The 25,768-nt window shown below is 59.6% G+C and overlaps 1 protein-coding gene and 1 long non-coding RNA gene across 3 annotated transcripts in view; one reads left to right on the forward strand and one right to left on the reverse strand.

The window, feature by feature from the left end:
- The first annotated feature begins 43 nt into the window (after positions 1-43).
- On the forward strand, positions 44-3,262 carry LOC142873316 (uncharacterized). The gene is made up of 3 exons (XR_012921356.1): positions 44-129; positions 292-548; positions 2,088-3,262. It is a non-coding gene; the product is annotated as an uncharacterized LOC142873316 (long non-coding RNA).
- A 4,689-nt stretch (positions 3,263-7,951) lies between these two features.
- PARVB (parvin beta) overlaps positions 7,952-25,768 on the reverse strand; it is a 90,455-nt gene continuing 72,638 nt past the window's right edge. For both annotated transcript variants that reach the window (XM_012757645.3, XM_020287818.2), the window contains exons 9-13: positions 22,855-22,916; positions 20,612-20,680; positions 16,263-16,364; positions 13,390-13,462; positions 7,952-11,233 (exon numbers count right to left, since the gene is read on the reverse strand). In XM_012757645.3, the coding sequence (XP_012613099.3) occupies positions 11,157-11,233; positions 13,390-13,462; positions 16,263-16,364; positions 20,612-20,680; positions 22,855-22,916 (383 nt within the window). In that variant the 3' untranslated portion in view covers positions 7,952-11,156. The remainder of the gene's footprint in view (positions 11,234-13,389; positions 13,463-16,262; positions 16,365-20,611; positions 20,681-22,854; positions 22,917-25,768) is intronic.

Genomic DNA, 25,768 nt, shown 5'->3' on the forward strand with positions numbered 1-25,768 from the left:
CCTCACACTTCCTGCTCCCCCCTGCCTGGAAGCCCCTGCCCCAGCTTTTGACATGGCCGAGTCCTCGCTCTTCATGTCAGCTCGAGTGCCTCCTCCTCTGGGAAGCCCTCCCTGACTGCCTGCCCTATGGTAAGGCCTCCCTGCGATTCTTTACCACGGCCCCTGAGGTCTCCTTCACGGCACTTAGAGCGGCGACGCTGTGGGTTTCAGGGAGTCGGGTCAGCGGGCGTTTAACACCTGTCTCCCCACCAGACGTGGCCCCTCTCGCTCACTCTTACCTGCCGTGCCTAGGATGACGCCTGGCACAGAGTGGGCTCCATGGGCGAGGAGCCACGGCCACTGTTGCCTAGGGCATCAGGAAGCCTTTCTGCAAGAGAAGTGGGGCCTTGACGGTTGAATAGGAGTTAGTGGTTGAAGAGGAGTGAGAACCCGGCGTATGGAAGGCCTGGAGGAGCTCACGGAGAGACCCCAGCACGGCGGACACTCGGGGAGCACTGCAGACCCCAGCTGCGTCTCGAGCTTGAATCTTCGCCACCCAGGCGGACAGTGTGAGTTTCCATAGCAACAGGTGACATGCTGGGTGACCCGCAGGCTGTCCACCCTTTCTCTCTGACAGATCAGGCAGAAAGTGGCCAGACCAGGAGGGAAGCAGGGGTGGGGGGTGCATGAGAGCAGGAAAGTCGGGCTGTTTATGAGAAGATGTGAGAACATCAAAAATTAGTAGTTACTAATGCTAATGTTTATAGAGTCACTGATGACGAAACAAATATAATTGTAAGGGCTTTAATTTTACTGGAACCTACTCACAATTCTCATGCCCACATTACAGAGAAGGAAACCGAGGCACGCGATTCGGTCTGTGCCATGCCCACGCACCCACGTGAGACTGGGGTCTGTGACAGAGCAGAGGGAGTCACGGCCGAGCTCAGGGGCTACTTAGCTGGGGTGGGTGTCGCAGGCTCAGCCTGGTGTCGGACCCCGTGGTTCTGGCGGTGGGTTCTGAGCCCGGATCGCAGCCGAGCAGGTGCACCGTTGGTCCCGGCCCCAGAGGGAAGCACGTTGCAACGCCGGGCCTGGAGAGGGTTTAGTGCAGGGACTGTCGGGGCAGGGTTAGAGGAGCCCAGAGGACTTGGTGCTGCGCCCCCAGACTGGCAGCGTGTGGGAGCCGTCACAACTGCAAAGCCCACGGGGGCAAAGGGGGGTGCCAGAGCCCGGGAAGAGGGGCGCCGGGTAGGAGCTGTGGCCTCTGGTGGGGACACGGCCAGTCGTGGTGACCCAGCAGAGGGGCACAGCTGGAGGAAGAGAGACGCCGGCCTTCCTCTCTCTTCCCCCCGACCACACCCCCTGGACGCCAGAGGCAAGGAAGCGCACAGTCCGGTGCGCAGGGGTGAGGGCGGAGAGCGGCGGTGGAGCTGGCCGGTGAATGGACAGGCCCAGGAACCGCACTTCGGGAGCCAGCGGCCACGTGGCAGCTTCCCAGCAGGGCGGCCCCTTCACAGGCCGGCTCTGCAGGGTGATCCCAAGAGGACTTCCCGGAGGAGTCGCCCTCAGCCTCCCCACCACACCCTCTCCAGTCACAACATGGCGACGTGCCGTCTCTCGGGAACCCGTCACTGCCTGTGTTAGACGCCTTTCCACTCCCAACAACTGGCGCGGTGCCAGCCGTCTGCACCCCAGCCCGGATGGACGTACGGCCCGTTAGCGGAAACCATCGCAGGCAACGTGTCTTCAAGGCCGGGGGCCTGGGACCAGTTACTAGTTCTGGCTGATTTAAGTCAGCAAGGACCCCGTAGCCATCAGAGAATAGGGTTCTCATAGATGACAGCACAGGACGGCAAAACAGTCGCCTGCGATCACTCAGAAGTAAGCGCCTGTCAGATTCCGGCTTTGGCAGACTGAGCTGTGGCTTCCGCGCCCAACACGAGCGCGGGTTACCCAAAGACTGCAGGGTGAGGCCGCTCTTTGTCACAGAAGGGCGAAGGGTTTAGAACAAGGAACGGCTTTACGTCCTCAGTGTAGGCTATGTTCAGCGTGCCAGGGAGGTGTGCGGTGGACATGAGAGAATCTCTTGCCTCCTGGGGCTGCAGGTGGAGCTGGAAACCAGGTGCAGGATGGAACCGGCACGGCGTGGACTCACAGCACAGACTACACCCTGAGCCTCGCCACGCTCCTCTGTGAAAGGCGGCGCGTTGTTTGGGGGCAGAGAGGGACCCTAAGAATTGGAACAGTCAGCAAGCAGGGGAGTCCAAGCGCCACAAGCCCAGTTAGGCATCCCCGCAGCACGAGGGCGCGGACAGAGGGAAGGAAATTGTCGCAGCCATTTCTGCAGAAAATGCACCACATTGGGCAGGGCGGCTGTAACAGGAAGGGACCGGAGCAGCACACAGGACGGTCACCCCACGGGGACGCCAGGCTGTGGACAACTGCTCCCGGAGTCCTCGGGATGGAAACAGAGGAGCAGCCTCCAAAGGACGTGCTCAATAACAAACAGAGGAAGTCTAGGGCAGCTCAGCACACGGCTGAACTGGGTCACCATGACAGAGGGTCAGGCACCAAACCCGGTTCCGGACCTGGGACACTTCACCGACCTCCTGGGTTGACAAGAGCTCCCCTACTGGCCGACCACCTGGGGAGAGAAGACCTTGCGGGAGAGACCGAGTAGGTGTATCTTAAGGACCCTCGTCCTAACAACAGAACAGTAAAAGCAAAAGCGAAACCTCCTTGACGGGGCAAAGGCTCCTCTTTTGCCTGTGCAGAGACAGATGGAACCCGGACATTCTGATCAGTGGGATTCCAATTACGGCAGCTGCTCCAAAAGCAGTTTCTTTGCTGGAGCAAACAGCAGAGCCCTGGATGCCCTGCGTTGCGTGCAGCTCTTGAACTGGCAAGTGCATTTTTCTCTATGAAAACAAGCACGGAAGTTAAACACTCGCCTGGCAGGGAGGGCAATGCACTATCATGCCTCCAGGCTACATAAATTCTCTGGCAGAGGACTTTGCAATTAATCGCCCATATTTTCTTACTTCTATGTTCCGTACACATACATAGATATACATAAACATATACACACGAATATACATACGTGCACATGCACACACACACACACACACATATATATGTATTTCTTGGGTTACTATTTTCCTGGCAATGCTTCTTGGTTTTTAATACCCAAACCTACAAAATGTATGTCTCTCTCAATGCAATGTGATTTTTTTTTTTTTTGTCCAAGGTTTATATAGGAAACACTTAAATTACATTGACATCCCAGAAATCTCAATACAAGTTTTGTTAAAAAACATTTTACTACATCTGCTTTCTTTTCCACTCTTTTTCTGAGCCATATAATAATAGTTTGCATGGATAAACAAAATGTGGTATATGCATACAATGGAGTATCACTCAGCCTTCAGAAGGAAGGGCGTTTTGACACATGCTACAACATGGATGAACCTCGAGGACATTATGCTAAGTGAAAGAAGTTCATCACAAAAAGACAAATACTGCCAGGTTCCACTCACACGGGATCCCAGAGCAGTCAAATTCACAGACAGAAGCAGCTTGGCGGTTGCTGGGGGCTGGGGGAGGGGAGAATGGGGCGTTACTGTTTAATGGACAGACAGTTTCTCTTCTGCAAGATCAAAAGAGTTCTGGAGATTGGTTGTACAAAAATGCGAATGCACCTAATACTACTGAACTGTACTCTTAAAAATGGTTAAGATGGTAGGTTTTATGTTATGTATATTTTACCACAATTAAATTTTTTAAAAATTAATAAAACTAAATTGCAGAGATCACATCACTTTATCTCTAAATACTTCAGAATGTATCAACTAAACACAAGGGCCTTCTCCTACCTAACACAGTGCCAATATGATACCCAAGAAAACTGGCATTGATATAATATTTTCTTACATTTTTATCCATATTCAAATATCCCCAAGTGTTCAAAAAGTGTCTCTTTTTTTTAGCGTATTATGGTGGTACAAGTGTTAAGGTTACGTATATTGCCCATGCCCCCCACCCCCCTCAAAAAGTGTCTTTTATAGCTATATTTTTATCTCCAAGATTCAATCGGGGATCACATATTACCTGTGATTGCATTTGGTTGTTGAGTCTTATAAAAGCCCTTTAATCTAGAACAATCTTTCATGATACAAATGTTTGCCAGGTCAGCTGTCCGGTAGGATCCATCCTCTCTGTCATTTCTCAGTCTGCTTCTACTGACTGATCTTTCTCCTGGTTGCCAGTCACACTTTTCTGCTTCTCTGTACGTGTCGGAATTTTTTATTGAATGCTAGACATTATATTTTGTTGTTGTTGGATGCTGAATCTTGCTGCATTTCTTTAAAGTGTTGTCATTTTTCTGGCACAGTTAATCGTGGATTCCTTTGACTATTTTTGACGTTTGTTTGCACTTGACCTCCTCAAACTCTGATCTTTGTCCCCTTGGTTCAGTGAGACCACCTGGCTCTGTCTGGGCCCCTCCTTCTAGCACAGCCGGTGACTGCGGGGGTGGGGAGGCGGGGAGGGGAGGGCGAGCTCAGCTCACTTGCTTCCCTTTTCTTAGAAATAACAAACCTGGACTGCCTCTGGTCTAACGTCTGAAATAGCTGTTTCTAGTTATTTCTGGTGGAAAGGTAACCCCGGAAGCGAATATTCCTTCCTTATAAATATTTATTGACTACAAAGAAGAGTTGCATTTTTATACAAACCTGATAAGCTCTACCTTAACTAAGCAATCAAAATTAACATCACACAAAACAGGAGAAATAAACTTTGATCTCTCCTGCTAATCGTGTGCTGAGAAGAACACATCACTTCTGCCAGAAATGCTCAACCTGAATAAAATCACAAGGAAAATGCTAGACCAATACAAACTGACGGACGGGCGTTCTATAGAGGATAACTGGCTTGTGTTCTCCGAATTTGTTAGAAAACATAAGGAAAGACTGAAGAACCACTTTAAACTAGGGGAGGCTGGAGACACATGACAGCTGATTCAATTCATGCCCCATAATGCCACATAAAAGGACATTACTGGGACAACCTGGAAAATATAATTAAGGTCTATAGACTAGATGATGCTATTGTATCAATGTTATTTCCTGATAATGACACTTGTGCTGAGATTATGTAAGAGAATGTCTTAAAGGGGGTATAATGCATGCAACTTATTCTCAAAGATTTGGGAAAGATACGTATGAATCAATAAATGTGTGTATAAAGAAATATTATATTGAGAGAGAAAAAGAGGCAGAGAGGGAGATAAGATACAAAGTAAGGAGGGCAAAGCAAAAGTGTTAACATTTATGGGTATCTGGGTAAACACAGAACTCTGCCCTACTCCTGCAACTTTTCAGAGTTTGAAATTATATAAAAACAAAGTGTTAAAAGAAAAATGAAGTCCTTCCTTTCATCCTTGTTTTACTTTCCCCTATTCCTTTTGATGCTCAAATTATTGAAAATGTGGACACTCTCAGCTCCTATGTCCCCCTCATTCTCTGAGCACAGTCGGGGGCTCCCCCATGGCCTCAGGCTCCACATTGGTGGATTTAACTGACCGAGGATTGAAAACATTTGAAAGAAAATTGCACCTGTACCGAACAAGTACCAGTTATTTTTCTTACCATCATCCTCCAAACGATACACTGTGACGACTATCCACACAGCACTCACGTTGCCGGATAGTCTGAGCGGTCTAGAGATGCTCTAACACGCGGAGGGTGCGTGCAGGTCACAGGCTAATACTGCTGCACGTGCTGTCAGGGCCTCGAGCATCCTGGTTTCGGTACCCAGGGGCTCCTGGATCCAAGCCCCCAGACATCACGGACGACTGCACTCCCTTGCTGTGCGGCGCAGTGTTTCGGGCTCGCCTTGCCAATACTCTGTAGGAATTAATTTGGGGGAGGGGGGAATCTGGAGCTAATATACCCAGGACACCAAAACCCGGGTAGACGTTTTGAAAAGAACGCCGGGTGTGCATAGAGGGGCGCGTGCTTGAACGTGACGTGCCTAAAGGCGACATGGCAGGTGCAGAGCCTCGGGGGACCACGTCCCGGCTGACAGAACTAGCCCCATGGCCCACCCCAGTCCTAGAGGGCTGGGGAACAGAAGGGTATGAGGTCTTGGCTCCAGCCCCTCGGCCTCAGGAGCCTTCCCGTCCACCTCCATTGCGCGCCCTGCCGGCCCGTTCTACCTTCTGCCCAGACCTGCCCTGTCTGCACTTCCTGTTTGCCCCGCTGCTCTGCCCACCCCGCCCCCTCCCCCCGACTCCAGGTCCCCGTACCCGATACCTCCCCAGTGGGTCACACGCCAGGCCCCAAGAAGACACTTACTACATGAACGTCCGAGGTTCCTATTGTGTTGGGCTCCTGAGAATCCCCATACCCTGGGACTTCACTCCCAGTAAAGTCTAACCCTTGCAGTAATGATGAGCATGGTTTATCGAACCTGATTAAAGGCCCGAAGAGTGGGTCTCCACTCACAGTAAACCTGGCTAAACCCAACCTTCTCAATCACGTCCTCGCTGCGGGAGCGGTAAGTTCCCGTCCCTGCAGTCACCGGTGGCTCCTGCCTGGGGAAGGGTTGAGACGGCCAGTTCTGCCAGATCCATGGCACATGGCCCTGAATGTCACCGTTCCCCAGAGACTGGACACAGGGAAAGGAGGGGACCCCGGCCCAAGCAGAGAGCCCCTCCCCCCGTCAGAGACACCTGGGGAGCTGGACTGGGGCTTTCCAGAGGGCTGGCTGCTCACGCCAGGGAGCCCACCTTGGGACCCACACAACTTTCATAAAAGAGGAAGGACTGGGGCACACCTGGCCCAGCCCCCACCTGCCCACCTGAAGCACTCGGTCCCTGCTCCTTCTCTCATGGTGGCTTCCGCATGTCCTCCAGGTCCTCTGCGTACCCCAGGCTTGGGCGAACCAGACCCTCGATGAAGGACTGGCCACTGAACGGGACCGGCGAGAAGATCCCTGGGAGCTCACGCTCCACCGCTGGCCTCAGAGAACGGGCACCTCAGGGGACAACGGTCTCGTCCTCATCCAGTGACAGGGGAGTCCCAGCCAATCAAAGCACAGGTCGAGACAGGCTGGCTCTCGGACCTGGCAGTCCACAGCAGGATCAGTGGACATGTGGGGCCAGGTGACTCTTTGCTGCAGGGAGGGGCTGCCCCGTGCTTGGGAGGATGTTGTCCGGCAGCCCGGGCCCCCGAGTGCCACGAGCCAGGAGCACCTGCCCCCCCCCCCCGAGCTGTGACAACCCCAGTCGTCTGCACACAGCGCCGAAGACCCGAGGGCCAGAGTCAGCCCCGGGTGAGGACGGCTGACTCAAAGGAGGGTGGGTGGAATTCGTCCCTCAGATCCCTGAGCTGGAAGGTTCCGGCTCTTTCCAGTCCGTTTATGATTTCTAGTCTGTTGAGGAACGGACAGTGCTGCCTTGCTCTCCGGGCTGGCCGTCCTGCCACGGTCCCAGTCGTAAGACCATTTTGAAACTAAAGTTCCACCCACCGAAGCATCCCACGACTTCCGCCCCGGAGGGTTTACGGCAGGGCCGGCATGGAGCACAAAAGGTTGGGCCCCACGCTGGTCACACAGGGCCCCCACCCCACAGTCGAGAGTGGCCTCGCTAGTCCACATGCAGGGCGTCTCGACCCTGAGTCCCCTCCAAAGAGCAAGGAGGAGGCCACGGCCCGGCAGGGACACTTTTTCTGGACTGTGCCCCTAGCAAGACTCGCCCTGATCCGTTCCTTGTGACTCATCTGTAGCGGTGGCTCTGCCGCCCTCCTTTCCCCGTGGTCCCGCCTGGACACCCCCAGCCCCAGCCCCTCCCCCACGCGACGGGAAGCTCACAGGCAGCCCCGGCCGCGTGGACCCCCACGGCCCCCGCACCTAGCCCTGGGCTGGCACCGCCAACGACCACGAGAGACAAAAGTAGCAGCCAAACGAAGACAGAGGGCAGCCCCGTGCTCACGAGTTCTTTATTGTCAGGAATAACCGCCCATTGCGACAGCACGCAGCATTGCCCAACCGCACCTCCTGCCTAGGCCGCGCCCGGCTGGCGCAGGTGGCACGCTCACCCGCAGCAGCGCCGGCTCCCTGCACTCCCGGGCAGGCCCGGCCGGTGGCATGGCCGGGACTTTAGTGGCTTTTATTGAGCATCCAGAATTCCAAAGTAAACATTGCTTAAGACAATTACAGAGGCGGTAAAATGTCGGCACCCAAAATGTGAGGGGGGAGGGTTTGGCTGCTTTAGAATGAAATCGCTCTTTGTGACACCCAGTCAGGACACGGGCACCGCGGGGCTCTGGGCTCGGCGCCCCCAAAACACTGCGTGGCTGTCAAAGGGGAACCCCAGCTGCAAGCGGGCTCCCCAAAACCAGCGGGGGGGGGGGTCTAGGGACACGTCACACAGCAGGACAAGTGGCAGATGCTCTGTGGCTCCCGCCCGGCCATCCACTGAGGCCTTGTGGACCTGAGACCTGCTTGTGCCACGGCTGTCGGGCTGGGCCCTCGTGGATGCACCCGGTGCTCTGGCTTCCCTTAGTTCCCAGGGACCAGGGCCCCTCTTCGGAGAAGAGCAGCTCACTGAGAACGTGGTCAGACGGGGAGGCAGGGGCCAGACTCCCCTAACTGAGAACCTGGGCTGTGGGCAGGGAGCACCTCACCCCGAGTCTCACGTCCCTCCAACCACCCCCCCCCCCCCCCCCGAGCGGGTGGGAACCGAGGACTGGTTATGGGAGAACACAGCAGAGCCGACCCCAGACGGAGCTAATCCCAAATCCTGCCTCGGAACTGGCCCTGATGCATCGGGTTGGGACTTGAGCCCGTCGCGGAGGGAGAAGAATGAGACGTGTCAGGCCCCAGAGGCTCACTCACACCTCTGAACCAACTGGAAAGGAACGTGGACAAAAAAATCACGTCCAAACCGGGCACCCGTAGCCCCAGCTACCGGGGAGGCTGAGGCGGAAGGACCGCTGGGGCCCAGGAGTTGGAGGGTGCATCGAGCTGTGATGGCACTGCTGCACTCCAGTCTGGGCCACAGACAGAGCGAGAGCCCCTCCGTCCCCAAACAGAGATGACATCCTTGTTGGAATCACGCGTGACCAGTCCCTGTTGGGAAGCAGAGTGCCCGTGCAGAGCGCCCCAGACCTTCTTCTCATTGTTCTGCCCGAAACACAGCACAGCGTGAAGCTGGCAAGAGGCTGGACTTGAGCTTGCCAGATGGGAGCTGCCAGGACCACCCCGGGAAGGCAAAGCCCCTCCCAGAGCAATCTTCTCCTCTGCTTCAATGGCACGAAATGGGCCGGAACTGCCCGTTTGGGCTGAAAATCTGTGCCTGCGCTTGTTCCAAATCCCGATCCCCCGGGGAGACTCGGGCCCTCGCCGAGCCCACCTGCGGAACAGGCGGGCGGGCCCACCCCACCGGCTCCAGGTTGCCGTGACTCTGTGCACGCAGCGAAGACGGCACAGAACGTTCCAGCCCCGGCTAGTTTGCCAGCGTGGCTCTTTAATGTCACTGCATCCCTCAGGAGAAGCCGTGATGCTGTTTTAATTATTCCTTTCCCCCGCTGGGAAACCACCTCCACCAGAACTATCTGGAACTACCCGGAACCCGTCCCCAGCCTGCAACGCGGAGCTGGGGGAGAATGCTTTGGAGTTGGCATTGCATTTAATATCAGCAACGTCCTCAGAAGCTCCGACCTACAGCAGGAAGGTGAACCTTGGAGATCAGAAAGGCCCTTCTCACTGCGGAGGATGCCGAGAACTCCGGGAAGGGGCCCCTCTGCAGAAGCGGGCGTGCCCCCGGGTGGGGGTGGAGCTGGGCTGTGGGGGGTTGGGGGGTGCCACGGTGCAGAACCCACTGAGACCCAGGGGGAGCCAGCCCAGAACACGCGGCCGATGGGATGCCCATTTCCCCAGAGCCCGGGGAGGCGAGGGGTGAGCCGCCCACAAATCGCCCTCAAAGGAGACCGGCGTTTCCTTCTGTAGGTTTCCTATCTCGGGGGCTCCACCGTCCTCCCCACCCCCAATTCACGTGCTGAAGTCCTGGCCCCAGGCCCTCAGAGTGTGGCTGTGTTCGGAGCCAGGGCCTTACAGAGGTTAACTGCGCTTAAATGAGGTCACTCGTGGGGACCCTAATCCAGCAGGACCGTGTCCCCGTAAGAAGAGGAGATCCTGACACGGACACAGGCAGAGGGATGACCGGGGAGAAGGCGGCCGACCGCAAGCCCGGGAGACAGGCCCCCGATGGAACCCGCCCTGCCGACACCTGGCTCTCGGGCTTCCTGGATCTCGGACTTCCAGCCTCCAGGACCGTGAGAAACAAACTTCTGTCGCCCGAGCCCCCACTCCGCGGCGCTTTGTCACGGCAGCCCTGGCACACGAACACAGCCCCCTCTCTTTTCTTTTTAAGGTTTCTAAAAATGCATCCACTCCCAGACAGGGCCTCGGAGACGGGGAGTCCTGGCACGGGCTGCCTCGGCCGCACACGCACAGCCAGCCCCACCCGGTCCCCTCAGCCAGCCGCCGCTCCCGCGGACCGCGGCGCTTGGGTTGTCCTGGGCCTTGCTCTTCGTGCGGAAGCCAAACCGAACCCGCACCGAGTGGCCAAGGAGGAACAGGCCGGCGGGACGGACACTCGCATCACACCTAAAGCTTCTGGGGCTTTCAAGTTTCCAAAACCGCAAAACTCCATTGGCAAGGCCTCGCCCGGGACTCGGAGAACGGCGCGGCCCACGCCCGGGGGCGCCGGCGTCCGTGCGGAGCTGCGGTGCGTTTCTGACGGCTCGCCGCGCCACGGGATGGAAGCGGGCGGCGCTCGGTAGGCTGGGCGCTGGGACTTGGGCTTTTCTCCTTTTCGTCTTTGGGTCAGACAGGTGGCACCTGACTCGGCCTCCGTGGAAGGAGGTGAGGCGCGGCCTCCAGGACGAGCCCCGGCGCTCACCCCGAATTTCGAAGGCCCCTGCCACCGCGAGTCACGCGGGAAGGGGTGTCAGAACAACGGGGGGGGGGTGGGGGGGGAGAACATTAACCATGAAAAGATGGGGGCGGGGATCACACAGCTGGCACCGGGAGCTGGGCATCTCCCCGGAGGGCGCGGGCGGGCAGGCTCCGCCTTTCTCGCTGGGAAGCCGCGCCCGCCGCCGGCTGCTCCGTCACTCGACGTTCTTGTACTTGGTGAACAGGTTGTAAAGAACCCGCAGGGTGGATTTGAGGTCCAGGTTCACCACATCTGCAGAAGGAAACAGAGGGAGCGCTGGCGGGCCGAGAAATCACGCTCCTGTAAGGGCCGCCGGGAGCTGCGCCCCAGGGCAGGCGGCGGAGAGGGAGGGCAGGGTGGCGGGAGAGGGAGGACAGGGCGGCGGGAGAGGGAGGGCATGCAGTGGGTTTGCAGGGAGAGCCGAGTGGCAGCCCAGCCACCAAGGCCCCTGCTCAGCAGCCCCCAGGTTTGAACCCAGAGAACTTCGAGGCTTCCAGAGCCTCGCTGGGGAGACAAAACACCACACTCCCGAGGCCCACTTGGCCCCCACCAACCGCAGCCACCCTTGCCCCCTGCCCCCAAGGACAGGAATCCTGTCCTGTGACCCCAGGAGCTTCGCCCCCCCCTCCGGTGGGCCAGGCGTCCCTCTGTGCCCCCAAACGCCTGCCCCACTGTCCAGCCCCCGCGGCAACTTCACTGAGACGAGCACAAGGCCCTCTCCCAGCAAAGGGGCCGTCCTGGGGGAGCCGGGGCCTCCACTAGGGGGTCCAAGGGGTGACCCCCCAGGCAGGGGGTCTGGGGCACCAGGAACGGCTCCGTGCGGCTCCCCCCGCACGAGGATCCCGCTGGGTCTGCCTGACTGGGGGGTGTCGGGGAGGCCGGGGGCTCAGCGCCCATTCTCCACATCCCTGTCATCTCTGTCACCCCGTCCTCACTCCCTAGCTGGCTGTGAGCGGAGAAGGGAAAGAGCTGTCATCGCTGCGTCACCCCAGAGTCTGAGGCCTAGAGGGACCAGCTGAGAGTCTCTGCCGCTTGGCGCCGGCCCAGGGCTGGCCCAGCGAAGGCGCTAATGAGCGCGGCACAGCAGCCTGGCCGCCTGCCTGGGCCGGCCGCGGGCCGGGACACCGGAGGGACCTGCCCTGCATGCTGCGGAGCTCGGCCGGCCCCGCCGCCTCCGCAGGTTCCAGCTCCCACGGCGCTTTTCCTGACGGGCCACGCGGCAGCGTCCCGTGGGCAGATGAGCATAAACACAAACCCAGCCAAGGGCAAATCCCCTCCTTGACACTGGCCTGGCAGAAGAGGTCCCGGTCCCTGGACAGGCCCCTGCCTCAGTCCTGACAAGGGGACAGAGGCCCATGCCTCCCTCGGCAGCTCGGGGGCCCAGGGGGCCCATCTCTAGCCCCCAACCCCCCACCCTCACTGCGCAGGGACCAGGACTCTGGGCTGGAGGAAACCGACAGACAGCACCGGCCAAGGGTGGGAGCCACGGTGGCCGTGAGCAAGGACGTCCCCTCCCTGAGGCTGCAGCCCAGGCAAACGCTAACCTGAGCTAACAACCTCAGCCGCCAGCAGGGACCTGGCGCGGTCTGCGGGCAGGACCCTCTGCTGGTGCCCACAGGAGTAAGCGCTGAGCCCCCAGCGACCCCACGAGGCAGGCAGAGGCAGGTACCATCGTCACTCCCCCTCGAAGACAAGGAGAGCCAGGCACAGGAAGGCAAAGCAACCTGCCCCAGGACACACAGCCGGGTTGGCAGCGCGGGACCCTCTGGCTCTCGACCACCCCCACACCCATCTCCCAGCACCCAAAAGGCAGCAGCAGCAGCAGCAGCGAGGCGTCCTCGTGGGCCAGGCCGGGCTGCCCAGGCGGCATCTGCCCTCCCGCCCTCCCTGCACGACACTGCCCGGCAGGCACTGCTCTCAGCACCAGGCACGCGGGGCACGAGCCCTGCCTTCCCGGGGCTTCCACTCTGGGGGACAACAGTGAATAAACAGCTACACACGTATGCGGAAGGAGGGCACGGAATTGCACGTGAAACCCGAGAGGGGGACAGATGGGCAGGAGGGCAGCCAGGGCCGCTGCGTGGATAGGCAGGAGGTGGTGGCTACATCGGGTGGATAGAATTCTCCGGAAGTCTGAGACTCTGCAGACCCCACTGCTGAGCGGGTGCTGGCAGGGGGTACGGGAAACCTCACAGCCTCCCCCAACTCATACACCACTGGGGGGGGGCTCAGGAGGAAAAGCGGGGCTGGGGAGGGGGCCATGGCAAAACGGGGTGCCCACAGGCAAAGAGCTGGGGTGGGCAGAGCCTGGCTACAAGCCAGACACTCGGGGTCCATCCGGGAGGCCACACGTCTGGCCTTCCCATCACCGCTGAGACCTGGTCTGCGTCCCTCCCTGGGGGCGTTACCTTCGGGGCGAGCCTTGGGCTTCTTGAGGCCTCCATCCAGCATCAGGTCGAAGGCGAAGGACACGTTGTGGACCTGCCGAGGAAGGAGTCCACACTGCGGTCCAGCCGCTGCCCCCCCGGCCGCCCACCGCCCGCTGCCCGCAGACGGCAGGTGTGGCCCTGCCCGAGCCCCCGCCCGAGGACGGCAGGTGTGGCCCTGCCCGAGCCCCCGCCCACACACGGCAGGTGTGGCCCTGCCCGAGCCCCTGCCCGCGGAGAGAACGGTTCGGGGGAGCCCGTCCAAGCCCCTGTCCTCTGCAGCTGCTCGGCTGGACAGTAACTGCTTTGGAAGCGAGATTTCCCTTCTGCTTTCTTCTCAGTCCGAGGAATTTCCAGCAAGGAAATGACCACCGTCCTGCGCTTGTCACCTCTCAGGGCCGTGCCTCCACCCCGACAACCCGTCACGCCCGGCAGAGACGCTCCCTGCGCCCCGGCCCCTGCGCAGACGACGGCGGCAGCCGGCTCCTGGCGAGGCCGAGCCCACCCTCCCCGCCGTGACCGCAGAGGGAGGCCCCGAGGCTGGTGGGGACCAGGCCACGCACGTGCGTCCCCACTCTGCGCCAGCCACACAGGTAGGACACCCCGAGATCCTTGCTCTCTGCAGTTCCAGGCTGTTAGAAGACCTGGCCAGGTGGGAAAAGAACAGAAGGTTCCGGAACAGGAGTCGGCTCTCCCTGCCCTGCCTTTGTTGGCTGTGTGGCCTTGGGCTGGTCTCTCAGCGTTTCTGAGATTCCTCGTGGAGGGAGTCGGCTGAGGGGACAGAGGAGAAAGCACCTGAAACCGCCAAGCCCCTTCTAGCATCTTCTTCCAGGGGTGCCCTCTGCGCAGAGCTGAGTCTGCAGAGCTCGCAGAGCGGCAATCGGGGGGCAAGGCGCTCGGCACAGCGGCCAACACAGAGCGATGCTCAGACAGCGGCTTTGGAACAGAACGCCGCGTTCCTGCCCACACATCTGAGATCCCGCCCAGGTGCCAGTCACTCGTCAGCAAGAAACTACGGGTCTCAGCTGCCCGGTCTCAAAACAAACAAACAACAAACAAACAAACAAAGTCCCATGCAACTGTTTAAAAACAAGTCACCGCCTTGCCTGGGGACGGCAGCTCCTGATGCACCTCGGGCTTTGCCCAGTGAACCTCGGTCCCTCCCTGGGGACATGTGGGGCCTCCGCCCACAGGAGATGTCACTAAACAGGGCCCGCGCCGCCCATCTACGGCAGTGCCGGGCGCACAGGCGCTGGGCGCGGTTGAAGTGGGTCAGTCCTCTGCTGCGGGGACCACCCACCTGCCTGGGGGCGAGAGGGCCAGGAGGCAGATTATAAACTGCGTGGGTGCTCACATAAGCCCTACGGGGGGAGGGGGTCACGGGGGGGGGGGGACCAGCGGCGTCCACGGAGCCTCCAGAGGAGAGAGCGCCCGCCGCCCGCGGGCCCCGTGGACCCAAGGCCCCCTGCACCAGGGCCAAGGGCCAAGGGCCGCTGCGCGCTGTGCCCTAAAATAGCCTTCCCGGCCCTGCCCGCCCAGAGGTGGAGGCGGATGACTCAGGCCTTTTCGGCCTTCCAGGCTGGGCAGCAGCTGGCGAGGACTTTGATCCCCGTTTCAAAGGGAAGACGCCGACCAGCTCTGGATCTCCCGGCTGAATCCACTGCTCTTGCCCCTGTTTTCTTATCGGTTTGAGCCAAGGGAGGATATCTCCAAAACAAGGGTTCTGCAGTCAGCCGCGTGTGGGCCTGGAAATGCTGAGCTCCTCCGTCAAACTGTCTGTCTTCTCGTTCCAGAACAGCAGCACAGACGCCCACACTTCACGCCCAGCTCTGCGCGGATCCGCGCGCTCCCTCGGTGCACACGCGTGCGCTCTCTCCACTCAGCACGGGCCCATCATGCCGAGACCTCTCTAATCTGTTCTGACTCTCTCTCAGCAGGCCAGACAGGAGCCGCGCTTGGCTACAAGCACACAGACTGCCAGGTGCCAGAAGCGGGCAGATTGATGAACACGGGCCCCATTTTCCGCCGCTTCTCTGGCTGCCGCCACCGGCTTGCGCTGTCTGCCTCCCTGACTCACGGGTCTAGCACTTTGGGGAAATAAAATGACAGATGCCTGCGAGTCCAGAGCAACCCAGCCCGCGCACAGCCAAGTTTCTAACGCGATGAACTAAACACCGCCGTGCGACAGACTTCACTGCGGGAGGCCCCGGGCAGGCGGCAAAGATGGCGGCACTGAGGGTGGGGCCGGCCCAGGCCTGCAGGACTGACTCACCCACTCCCACCTGAGAAACTCTCCTAAGAAAACCACACACAGGAATGGAAAAAAAAAAAGGGGGAGGGGGGGAGGATATACATATACACACAGAATCGAGAAGATGCCCTATTGTTTGAGAAGGGGAAAAACAGACACAAATTCACTGCCCAAGAGAGGGGAGCAGGGAGACACCGTCAACAGAACTGCTCCCGGGGACCTTGGGCCACCGCGGAAATGGCGTCCAGGAAACCTGTGCAACGTCGGGGAAAGACAGGGCTGACGTCTGCAGCGGGACAGGGGAGGGTGTGCGGCTCCGTGACATCTGACACGGTCCCCAAAGGGAACGTGGAAAGACCCCAAAGGGAACGTGGAAAGACCCCAAAGGGAATGCACCCAACAAAACCGGGGTGTGCAGTGTGCTGCCGACGGGCGTCTTATTTCTCCTGCCGAGAGAGACATCCAACTGCAACGTCACTCGTGCAAATTTTACTCTTTGAAGACTGCAGCTGGGCTGCAGAAGGAGCCGTCGGAATTACCCCCTGCTCCGGGTTTCAACGAGCATTTCTGGAGCCACTACGAAGGACAGAGGCCACGCGCGTACCTTCTGATCGAAGCTCTCCGGGGTCAGGTAGAAGTTGTGCAGAGGAACGAAGTAGTCTTCAAGAAGGCCCACGAGCAAGACCAGGTACACGCCATCTGCAAACTGCGGAGAGACGCGGGGTGACGTTTCTGGGAGTGTCGGGGCTGGTGAGCACTCTGCACAAACCCAGGCAGGGGGAATGTGTTACAGTGAAACGATCCATCGCTCCCTCCGCCACAGGCGGGAGAACCTAGAGTCCGGGAAGCGCCTGGGGTGAAGGGGACTTGGCGCCACCCACACAACACAACGAGAGGGGGGTGGCCTGACGCACAGGTGCTGGGAAGGCCCCCGTGGGGGCGAGTGCTTGGGGCTGAGCTCGGCTGCCTGGTCGGGACCACGGACCTGCGACCGGCCCCAGCCACTGTCCCTGGGGATGGCGCCGGCTCCCGTGGCTCAGGGCCGTCTCGGGGACCCGGCACACAGCGAGCGCTCGGTGGCAGCTGCGGGGGTGACTGGCTCATGACCCGCAGGGAGCAGCCGGGACGGGTGGGCGGCACCTTGCCTCCAGCGGAGGCTGCAGGGCTAGAACCGCTGCTCCATCGGGTGGCTGCAGGCACACGCTGCTATTTAAATTAAAATGCTTTTGTTTGAATGCTGCTGATTTATTGATTGTGATTTTTAATACACACGACATGAAATTTACCACCTAGACCACTGTTAAGCGCGCCGTTCGGTGGCCCCGAGCACGTCCGCACTTCTGCACTGCCATTGGCACCGCCCACGTCCCGAACGTCTCGTCCTCCCACCTGGAAACTGCACGCGGTGACACTGACCCCCCCACCCAGCCCTGCACCCCGTCCCATGTCCTGTCTGTGCGCTTGACTCCCCTGGGACCCCACGTTGCTGGAGTCCTGCGGTGCCTGTCTTTTCCTGTCTGGCGTATGTTGAGTTTGCTCTTTATTTTTAATCCATTAATTAATCGAGGTACAATATACACAACATGACATTCGGCACCTTTACCACTTTTAAGTGCACGGTTCCGTCATGCTAAGCACACTCACTCTGCTGCACGGCCGCTCTCCGCAACTGTTAGAGTTTTCTATAAAACTGAAATGCAAAATTCAGCTCCTCAGTCACTCAAGCCACGTTTTCAAGTGCTCGGTAGCCACATGCGGCCCGTGGCTGCCGTACGGGACGGCGCAGCTAGCGGACACGTCCCTCACGACAGACAGTTCGACCGGTCAGCAGTGGTCTAGAAGATTCCCAGGCAGGACAAGTGGACAGGGCAGCGGGTTTTCCCGGGACTGGCAACGCGCAGTGGGCAGAACGAGAACTTGCAGGCGGGAGGCGCCTTATTAAAATTAACAGCAGCTCCTCAAACGTCCCCTGACTGCATCTTTAGACACAAAGTCAAAATCACAAACATCCCATGCTCCAAGCTGTGTCCCCTAGGAGGGGACAGTGGCTAGAAACCCTAAACGGTAAGGCAGCCGCGAGTGGGCCGCCGGGCCCCGGACCCCACAGGCTGGCAGCGGGTGCAGGAGTGACGCCTGGCCTGCCTGCCACACGCCTCCGGCTCCCCCACCTCGGAGAAGCCACCTCCTCCTCTAAGGACACGATTAGGGTTTTTACAAAACGTGCGTCTCTGCACCGAAACTTAACACCGGCCCCGCTCTGGTCGAGCGCAGTGGCTTCCCCCAGAGGGGCGCGGGCCGGCGCCCAAAGAGACCAGCGGTCCCGTCTCCAGGGACTCGCTCCCCGGTAGCCAGGAGTTGCCGCCTGAGTGAGGACAGCGACCCCCGCCACCGCCCGGGGAGGTTGGGGGGCCGAGCTGCTGCACCCACAGGCCGTGACGGCCGGGGTCTTGCGTCTGGTCCTGGCGTCTTCTCACCCGCCTGGTACAGCGGGACGTGGCGGGGACGGCCACGCGGGGAGGGCGGCACAGCGAGGGAGCGCGGCGGGAGGGCGAGGCTGAGGAACCCGCCCAGTGCCGCGGAGCTGGGAGCTGTCCACAGGGGAAATCATCTATAGGAGGGAAAACACACACGCATGTGCACAAGCACCACCACGCACAGCACACACGCTGACAGCAATTGCACCTGGGCCTCTCTGACGCCCCGGGCCTCATGTACTTAATGATATACACCCTTTATAAGTGCCACTAATGTACAGTATTTATAAAAACACCCAAATTCCTTTGCAACAAGAGAAACATAATTCTGTGCATCTCTGCGGCAAGTGGTGTTTTCTGGCGGACCACTGATTAAAAACACATGTAAGAGTCTACGGAGCGTGATGGCAGAAAAAAGACTGAAGGTGCTAAGCAAATAAAGATGAACGCAGATTTGAGTCTGGAGTCCCCATCCAGGACCCTCTGAGAAGCGCAGGGGGCGCGGGGAACCCTGGTGGAGTGCGAGGAAGCGGGGCTGCGCACACGCCCCACGGCAGGACCAGCAGCCCGACAGCACCCCACCGTCCCGGCCGTCGGGGCAGGCAACGCAGCCTGTGCTCTGATGCCGCCGTTTCCAGGCTCCGGCTGGGGGACAGATGGGGCGCAAACAGCCACACGCTGGGACACCCACGTGTGCCGCTGACCAGAGCAGAACACGTCCAGTCCTGACGCTCTGGGTCAACTGGGTCTGGTGCAGCCTTCCGACAAGGAGACACGCTCCCCAGCGACACGGAGACACGCTTCCCAGTGACACGGAGACACGCTTCCCAGTGACACGGAGACACGCTCCCCAGCGACATGGAGACACGCTTCCCAGCGACAGCGGCCACACAGGCACGCACACACACACACACACACACACACACACACGCACTCTTTTTCTCTTATGCAAAAAGATGTCCACAATATGTTCAGTTACAAAAACACATTACAAAACAGCTAACAGTATGATCTACTGTCCTTAAAAACATACATTTATGTGCAGAAAATACCGAGAGAAACGCTCCTCTGGCCGCTAACGGTAGCTGGTTACCTCTGGAGAGTTTGCCGGGGCAGGACTGCAGCAGAGAAGAACGGAGAGTTTCCACCCTGCACCCAGTGTGCCCCTGGACTGGTAACGTATCAGACAGCAAATAATCGGAGGCTAAATGCGCGACATTAGTAAATTGCTAAGGATGATAAATGTGTTCGCAAACAATGCGCAAATAAACACACACATTAAAAACGGACCGTTAGGCTTTCAAATGCAGGCCCATGCCGCCCACGATTAGCTGCATAAAACCCTCCGCGCAGTTATCTCTGGCTGATGGGATTACAGATGATTTTTATTTGGTTTGCTTATCTGCATTTTCAGACATTTCTACGATGAACCTGAATTACTTTTTTTAATTAGAAAAGCAAATGAGAAAAGTTAAAGAAAGAGAAAGGAATGAATGCCATCGCCTGGGGTTTAAGAAGGATCAGCTATGCATTAGAGAAGTCTGTACCGAGAACCCAAAAGACTCCAAATTCAAGCACCCAGCTAATCCTGAGAAAATTATATTTTGTCTTTAATGCTTGCTGAGTGGCTCACAAAAACATATTTTCATGAGGCTACCTTAGCTTTGAGTGGGGGCTGGGGGCTGAGGAGTATACTTGATAAACTTCCTGCAAAAGAAAGATGCTGTATTCGCTCACGGGAGGGACATTGTATCGAGCTGGGTCCCAGCCACAGTGCTCGGTGTGAGAGCTGCAAGGGACAGCAGCAGCAGGGGGGACAGAACATTCCAGACCTGCGGGACCTGCCCATGCAAAGCCCCTGTGGTAGGGTGGGGTGGAGCCTTGGGGGATGTTATGGGTTGAACTGTGTCTCCCAAAAGAGACACGCTGGAGTCCTAACCCCCGCACCTGTGACTGCAACCTTACCTGGAAGCAGAGTCTGTACAGGTGCCATCAGCGGAGAGCAAGTAATTGGGGTAGCTCTAATGCAATAGGACAGCGTCCTTACAAAGAGGGGACACCCGGCCAGACAGACGTGCACACGAGCAGACGCCACACGAGGACGGAGGCAGAGACCAGAGGGATGCGTCCAAGAGCCGAGAGACAGTCAGAAAAACCTCGGAAGCCGGAGGAAGGCCCGAGACAGACGCTCCTTCACAGCCTGGGAAGGAGCCAGCCCGGCCGCGGCCTGGATTTTGGGCTTCCGGCCTCCGGAACTGGGAGGACGCACATTTCTGCTGTCTTAGACACTCAGCCTGTGGCGCCCTGTTGCGCGGCTCCCGGACACCAGCACAGAGGGTCTGAGGGGCGACGGCGGCCGGGCGCAGCGCTACTCTGGCTGCAGGACGGGAGACGTACGGCGGGGTGTCTGCCCCGCTCCCGCGCCCGTCCGGGGAGCAACCAGCTGCCCGAGACTACAAAGGACCTTCGGCCCGCATACCTGGCTCTCCAGCTCCGTCACCTCCAGGTTGAGCTTGTTCAGGTGCTTGTTCACGAACGTGATGAGAGACTGGCAAGAGAACGAGACACGGGCGGCGTGAGTGGCCACGTGCGGTCCCGCCGGGCGGGGCAGGTCTGACGCGGGCCCGGGCGGCGTTGTGGGACGCTCCCACAGCCCCCCTTCCTGCGCTGAAACAACAGGCCCGGGGTGCAGACGCAACCACCTCCCAGCAGCCTCAGCGCGGGCGGCATCGCGCCCGCGTCGACCCGGCCGGAGGGGAAAGCGCGCGTCTTCGTGCCCCAGCCCCGGCACGCGTGTGCCGCGGTTGGCAATCACAGAAGAATGATCCGTGCTCTTAAGGAAGATAAAACTGTCAGGGGAAGATAATTAAATTTCCAAACGTGTCTTAGGTGTAACCCTGAATGCAAGCGGCACCTCCAGAAGGTTGAGCGGGAAAGGCTGCCCGCTACACGGCTGCGTTTTCAGGACGTGGGGACAGCCATCCGGGGCTTTCTCTCGGGCTGCCGGGGTACCGAGGGGCACTGGCTCCTCGCTGCCGCCTGCAACGTGTTGGCAATCCAGCCCGACTTCAATGGCAACTCGGTACCGCCCCCCCCCCAAGGTTTCTTACTCATTCTACCCAAGTGTATGCTCTCCCCCGGGCCAGGCACGCTGCTTGGCGCTGGGGACGCAGACTGTGAGACAGCGAGCCCCTCCCTAGAGGGCCCGCAGCGGGACTCTCCGTGGACACGCGGCACTGCGGGAAGCCCAGGAGGTCTCCTCCCGCTCGGCACGGAGGGAGGGAACATCTGAGCTGGCCCCAAGCGTGGGCCGGGGAGCTGGGCGTGGGCCGAGTGGGCGGCCAGGCACATCTAGAACCCTCCGTGGGGAGGGGAGGGCGCTAGGAGTGGGCGGTCTGGGCAGAGGGCTGCAGAGGTGGCCGGGGGCTATGGAGGGGCAGGCTGGAGGGAGAAGCCACCAGGCAGATAAAAGGGTTTTGTCTTGTTCCCCGCCGGTGGCCCCGGTCCCCAAGACGTGTCTCTCCAAAAAGTGAATCGACATCATCGTTGTCTACGGAAAGATGAAGGCTGCATCACGTGCAGCACTGTTGGTGACCCTGCCCCGCACACAGAGCCCTGGCACAGGCTGGACCCCAGGTCATCCCCCCCACAGCGCCCCTAAGAGGCAGGGACTGTCTCTGTCCCCTCCTGACAGATGGGGAAACTGAGGCTGGCACACAGCTAGTAAGTGGGGGAGCTGGATTGGATTCATCCACGGGCCTGATTCTGTCAGGGTCCCTGGGGTCGGATGTGACAGGGAGGGTGGGGACTCTGAGGCTCCAAGTATGTCACCCGTGACCCGAGGACTCCAGAACAGCTCCGACCCAGAAGGACCGCTGGCGTGGCTCCGACAGCCTTCTGCACAACGCGTCCACGCACTGACGGCCTCGCTGTCCGAGCCTGAACCGCTTTCCACAAGTGGGTCCCACGGGAACGCGTGTGTTCCACCCCCAGACTAACAGATAGATCCCACTATCACAAACCGGTTTGGGAAAAGCCTCCTAGAACCCCATCCCCACCCAGAGGAGTGCGCTACAGGCTGTCACAAGCCCTGCGCTGAGAACCCGTCCGGGGAAGCCGCCTAGACGACGCAGGACGACATTCCCTGGGCCTCGGACGTCACAGCGTAGAAACTCGCATCCGCCCCACTGCGGGCGCCCCGAATGGGACTTCCGCAAGCACGGACGGCTCCCCAACCGAGGGCGGAAACAGGGAACTCCCGGCAGGACCCCCGGGAGCTGGCTATACCCAGCCCCGCTCTGGAGCCCGGGTGCAGGCGGCCTTCCCCGCCCACACGCCGGCCAGCAGCCGCGGGGCTGGTACCGCCCGGCCTCCGTCTGGAGGCCAGGTCCAGGGGCAGAGCAGCCCTGTCCCCGGGCCTGCCTGAGTGCCGCAGCAGCTTCGTGGTAATGAGGCCAGCGCCACAGGTGACACTGAGACACGGCCTGGAGCCGGAACGAACTGCTGCTGGTGATTCACTTAACAGCAGCAAAGGGGTGGGCAGGGGCTGCCCAGGGAGCAGGGATGTTGAGTTAAAAGGCGCTAATTTTACGCACTGTAGTTAGGGTTCTGACTGTAATTACATCTCAATCCATGTGGCAAACGTTTCAGAGACTCCAAACACTCCCCGCCTCCGTCACCGCAGGCTGCCGGAGAGCGGAGCCGGAGGACAGCGCCACTCACCTTCTTCACCACGCTGAGCTTGTCCGGGGCGTGGTCGAACAGCGTGTCGAAGGCGTCCCGCTCTGAGGACATGCAAAGAGAGACGGGGAGAGGGCTTAATAGGGGCACCCGGCGCTGTCCCCATCCCCGGCCGTCCAGGGACCTGCCAGCTCCTGACCCCTCAGGATGTCCAGCCTCAACACGCACGCCTGCCCGGAATCCCTTCGGTTCCCGCCAGGGCCGAGGCTGCGTCTCACGGCACGTCCGGGCAAAGCCAAGGGAGTTAGCACGCTTTGGAACAACGCGATAACAGCTCGGGCTGGACGCTGCCCAGGCTCCTTTTCCCTCGTGTTTAGCCTTTCATATGCAATGCGTGGGTGGCAGCTGCACATCTGCCCTGGTCACCTGCTAGGACTCGGGCACCTGAGTCCTCCCTGTTCCCAGGCTCCTCGTCCACCAGCAAATCTTGTCTGCGAATCCCAGCACTCCTGCCCCCACCGCCCCTCGCCGGGGAGCAGCTTCAGCCCTGCACACCCATTCTCCCCCCCCCCAGGCCGAAAAGCCTTTCAATGGCAAACTGGGTCCTTTCTTCTCCCCTCTCCCCACCCCTACTCCCACCCCACCCACACTCTCCCCCTATGTGGGATCCCCCCGTTCCGTGTCATCCTCCTGCACAGCCACCTTCCCGACCTCACCCCACCACCCAGCCCTCCAGCTGCTCCTGCTCCTGCCAGACACCTGCCGCCTCAGGGCCTTTGCACCTGCTGTCTGCACTGCCCGGCTTCCTTCGGGTTGTTCTCAGACCTCACCTCCTCCGAGGGGCACTTGGCCCCACTGTTGTCCTCCTACCCGGGTGCACTTTTTCCATAGTGCTTGTCACTATATGAAATGACATCTCATTTCAAATGTAAGCAACTGCTGGACCGTCGCCTCTCATGGCTAGGACTGCTGCCCCGCTTGTTCCCTACCCTGTCTCTGGCTCCCAGAAGGGCGAAGGGTCGGCAGCGGGTGCTCAGAACAAATGCCCCAGAATCTGTCCACAGCAGTCCTCCCGGGGCGTCCGCCTCCGCAGGGGTTTTTCTTATGCTGCGTTTAAAGTTCGAGTATTGCTTTATAAAGATGCAGCTTTTTCCCTGGCCCCTTGGCAGACCGTCTTATTGAACATAATCTGACTTAGATGACTGTAAAAATAATTCACAGCTACCCATCTTCAGGGATGGGTAGCTCACTTCTCCCTGTCGCTCACCCCTCTTCCTTCTTCCGGATGAGCCCAGGCCTGCTGCGACTGCCTTGCGGGCACCCTCCAGGTGAACAAGGAATAACCCCTTCCCCTTTCCAATCCGAGGCCCTGAGGGCTCCCCGTGGAGAGCAAGGGCTGGGGTGGACTGGGGCAGGCACCTGGTTCCAGCCTGAGCTGACCGCTACCATGGGGGGGGGGTCACATGGAGGCACATGGGACAGAGCCTGCAGCAGCCGGGACCCCAAGCAGGATGGAGGCAGAGACGTGGCACCAGGGCACGTGGAAGGGACCTAGCGCCCCTGGCCTCCTGGCCTCGCGGTTCCTGGGGGCAGCGTGTACTCAGAAACCGGCAGAGAGGCCGTGTCACCATCCAGGGTTGGGGGCCCAAACCCCGACACAGAGCCCCGGGGGACTGGGGAGCCCCCCTGCAGGGTGGGGTCGGGTAGAAGGACTCCTCCCACCTGTCTAGGGGTGGCCCAGGGGCCTGGCGAGCGTCAAGGAGGGGAAGGAGAGAGAAAAGGAAAGAGAAGGCCATCGCTGGGCCCAAGCAAACCAGAGCCCCCAGGGGAGGACGCCAGGCAGCACCCCACCAGGAAGCTTCCTGACCCTTCCATGCCGGGAAAGGAAAGTGCTTGATGCCCAAGGTGCAGGACCTCCGGAGGCAGCTCACACGCCCAGCCCAGCCCAGGTGGCCCCTTCCGTGGCCTTGGGTGGGGGTGGGGGGAAGGGGTGAGAAACAAAGAGGAAGGGAGAGAAGTGTGTGTGTACATGTGTGCGTGTGTGTACATATGTCTATGTGTGCATGTGTGCGGGTGTGCATGTTTGAGGGGCGGGGGAGGGGAGCTTCCCTCACCTAAATGATCCGACACTGACCAGAACGCAACCCCCCCTGACACACACCAGCTTTGCTGACGCGGCGGCTGTGAATTATTTTTACAGTCATCTAAGTCAGATTATGTTCAATAAGACGGTCTGCCAAGGGGCCAGGGAAAAAGCTGCATCTTTACAAAGCAACACGCCAACTTTAAACGCAGCATAAGAAAAACCCCAGGAGCAGCCGAGCGCCTGACGTCAGCCGGGGTATATTTAGCTGGGCCACCGCTGGGCTGGCGGAGTCGTGCCACGCGGGGAGGCCGCGCTCACCTGCACCCGGGGGCCTGGAGCACCGTCACTCGGCCGTGCGGGCCGGGGGCTCTGGCCACAGGGCCTGAGCAAGCCTTCACAGCACCCCTGTGGCGGGCTCGGCCTTGGGAAGGAAAACAGATCCAGGTTCAAATCCCAGTTGCTCGACTTGAAATCTCGTGACTGTAGGCAAATCCTTCTCTGCAAACTCGCTTCCTCCCCTGAGCGTGGGAGCACCGGTGGGAGCACTGGCAGCCTAGACCCCCACCACCGGTGCAGGAACTATCGAGGCAGTGGATGAGGGACAAGCCCACCACCGGCAGCTCCCTCCCAAAGGGCCCCCCTTCCGACGTCTCCCTAGGCTCCAGGGACGGTCACGGAGATAAACAGGGAGCACCTCTGCTCTCGGGAAGGGCCCAGGCTGGAGAGGAGCCCCAGGGAGGGGTAAACCGTGTGGCACAACCAGGAAGTGCCGGAAAAGAGAAGCCCAGAGAGGGGCCGAGCAACAAGAGCGTGGCAGCGTTTGCCCGGGTTCAACCCGCAAGAATGCTCAGCTTGGGTTTGAGTCAACAT

Source organism: Microcebus murinus, chromosome 10 (assembly GCF_040939455.1).
Source record: "Microcebus murinus isolate Inina chromosome 10, M.murinus_Inina_mat1.0, whole genome shotgun sequence".
Taxonomy (NCBI): Eukaryota; Metazoa; Chordata; class Mammalia; order Primates; family Cheirogaleidae; genus Microcebus; species Microcebus murinus.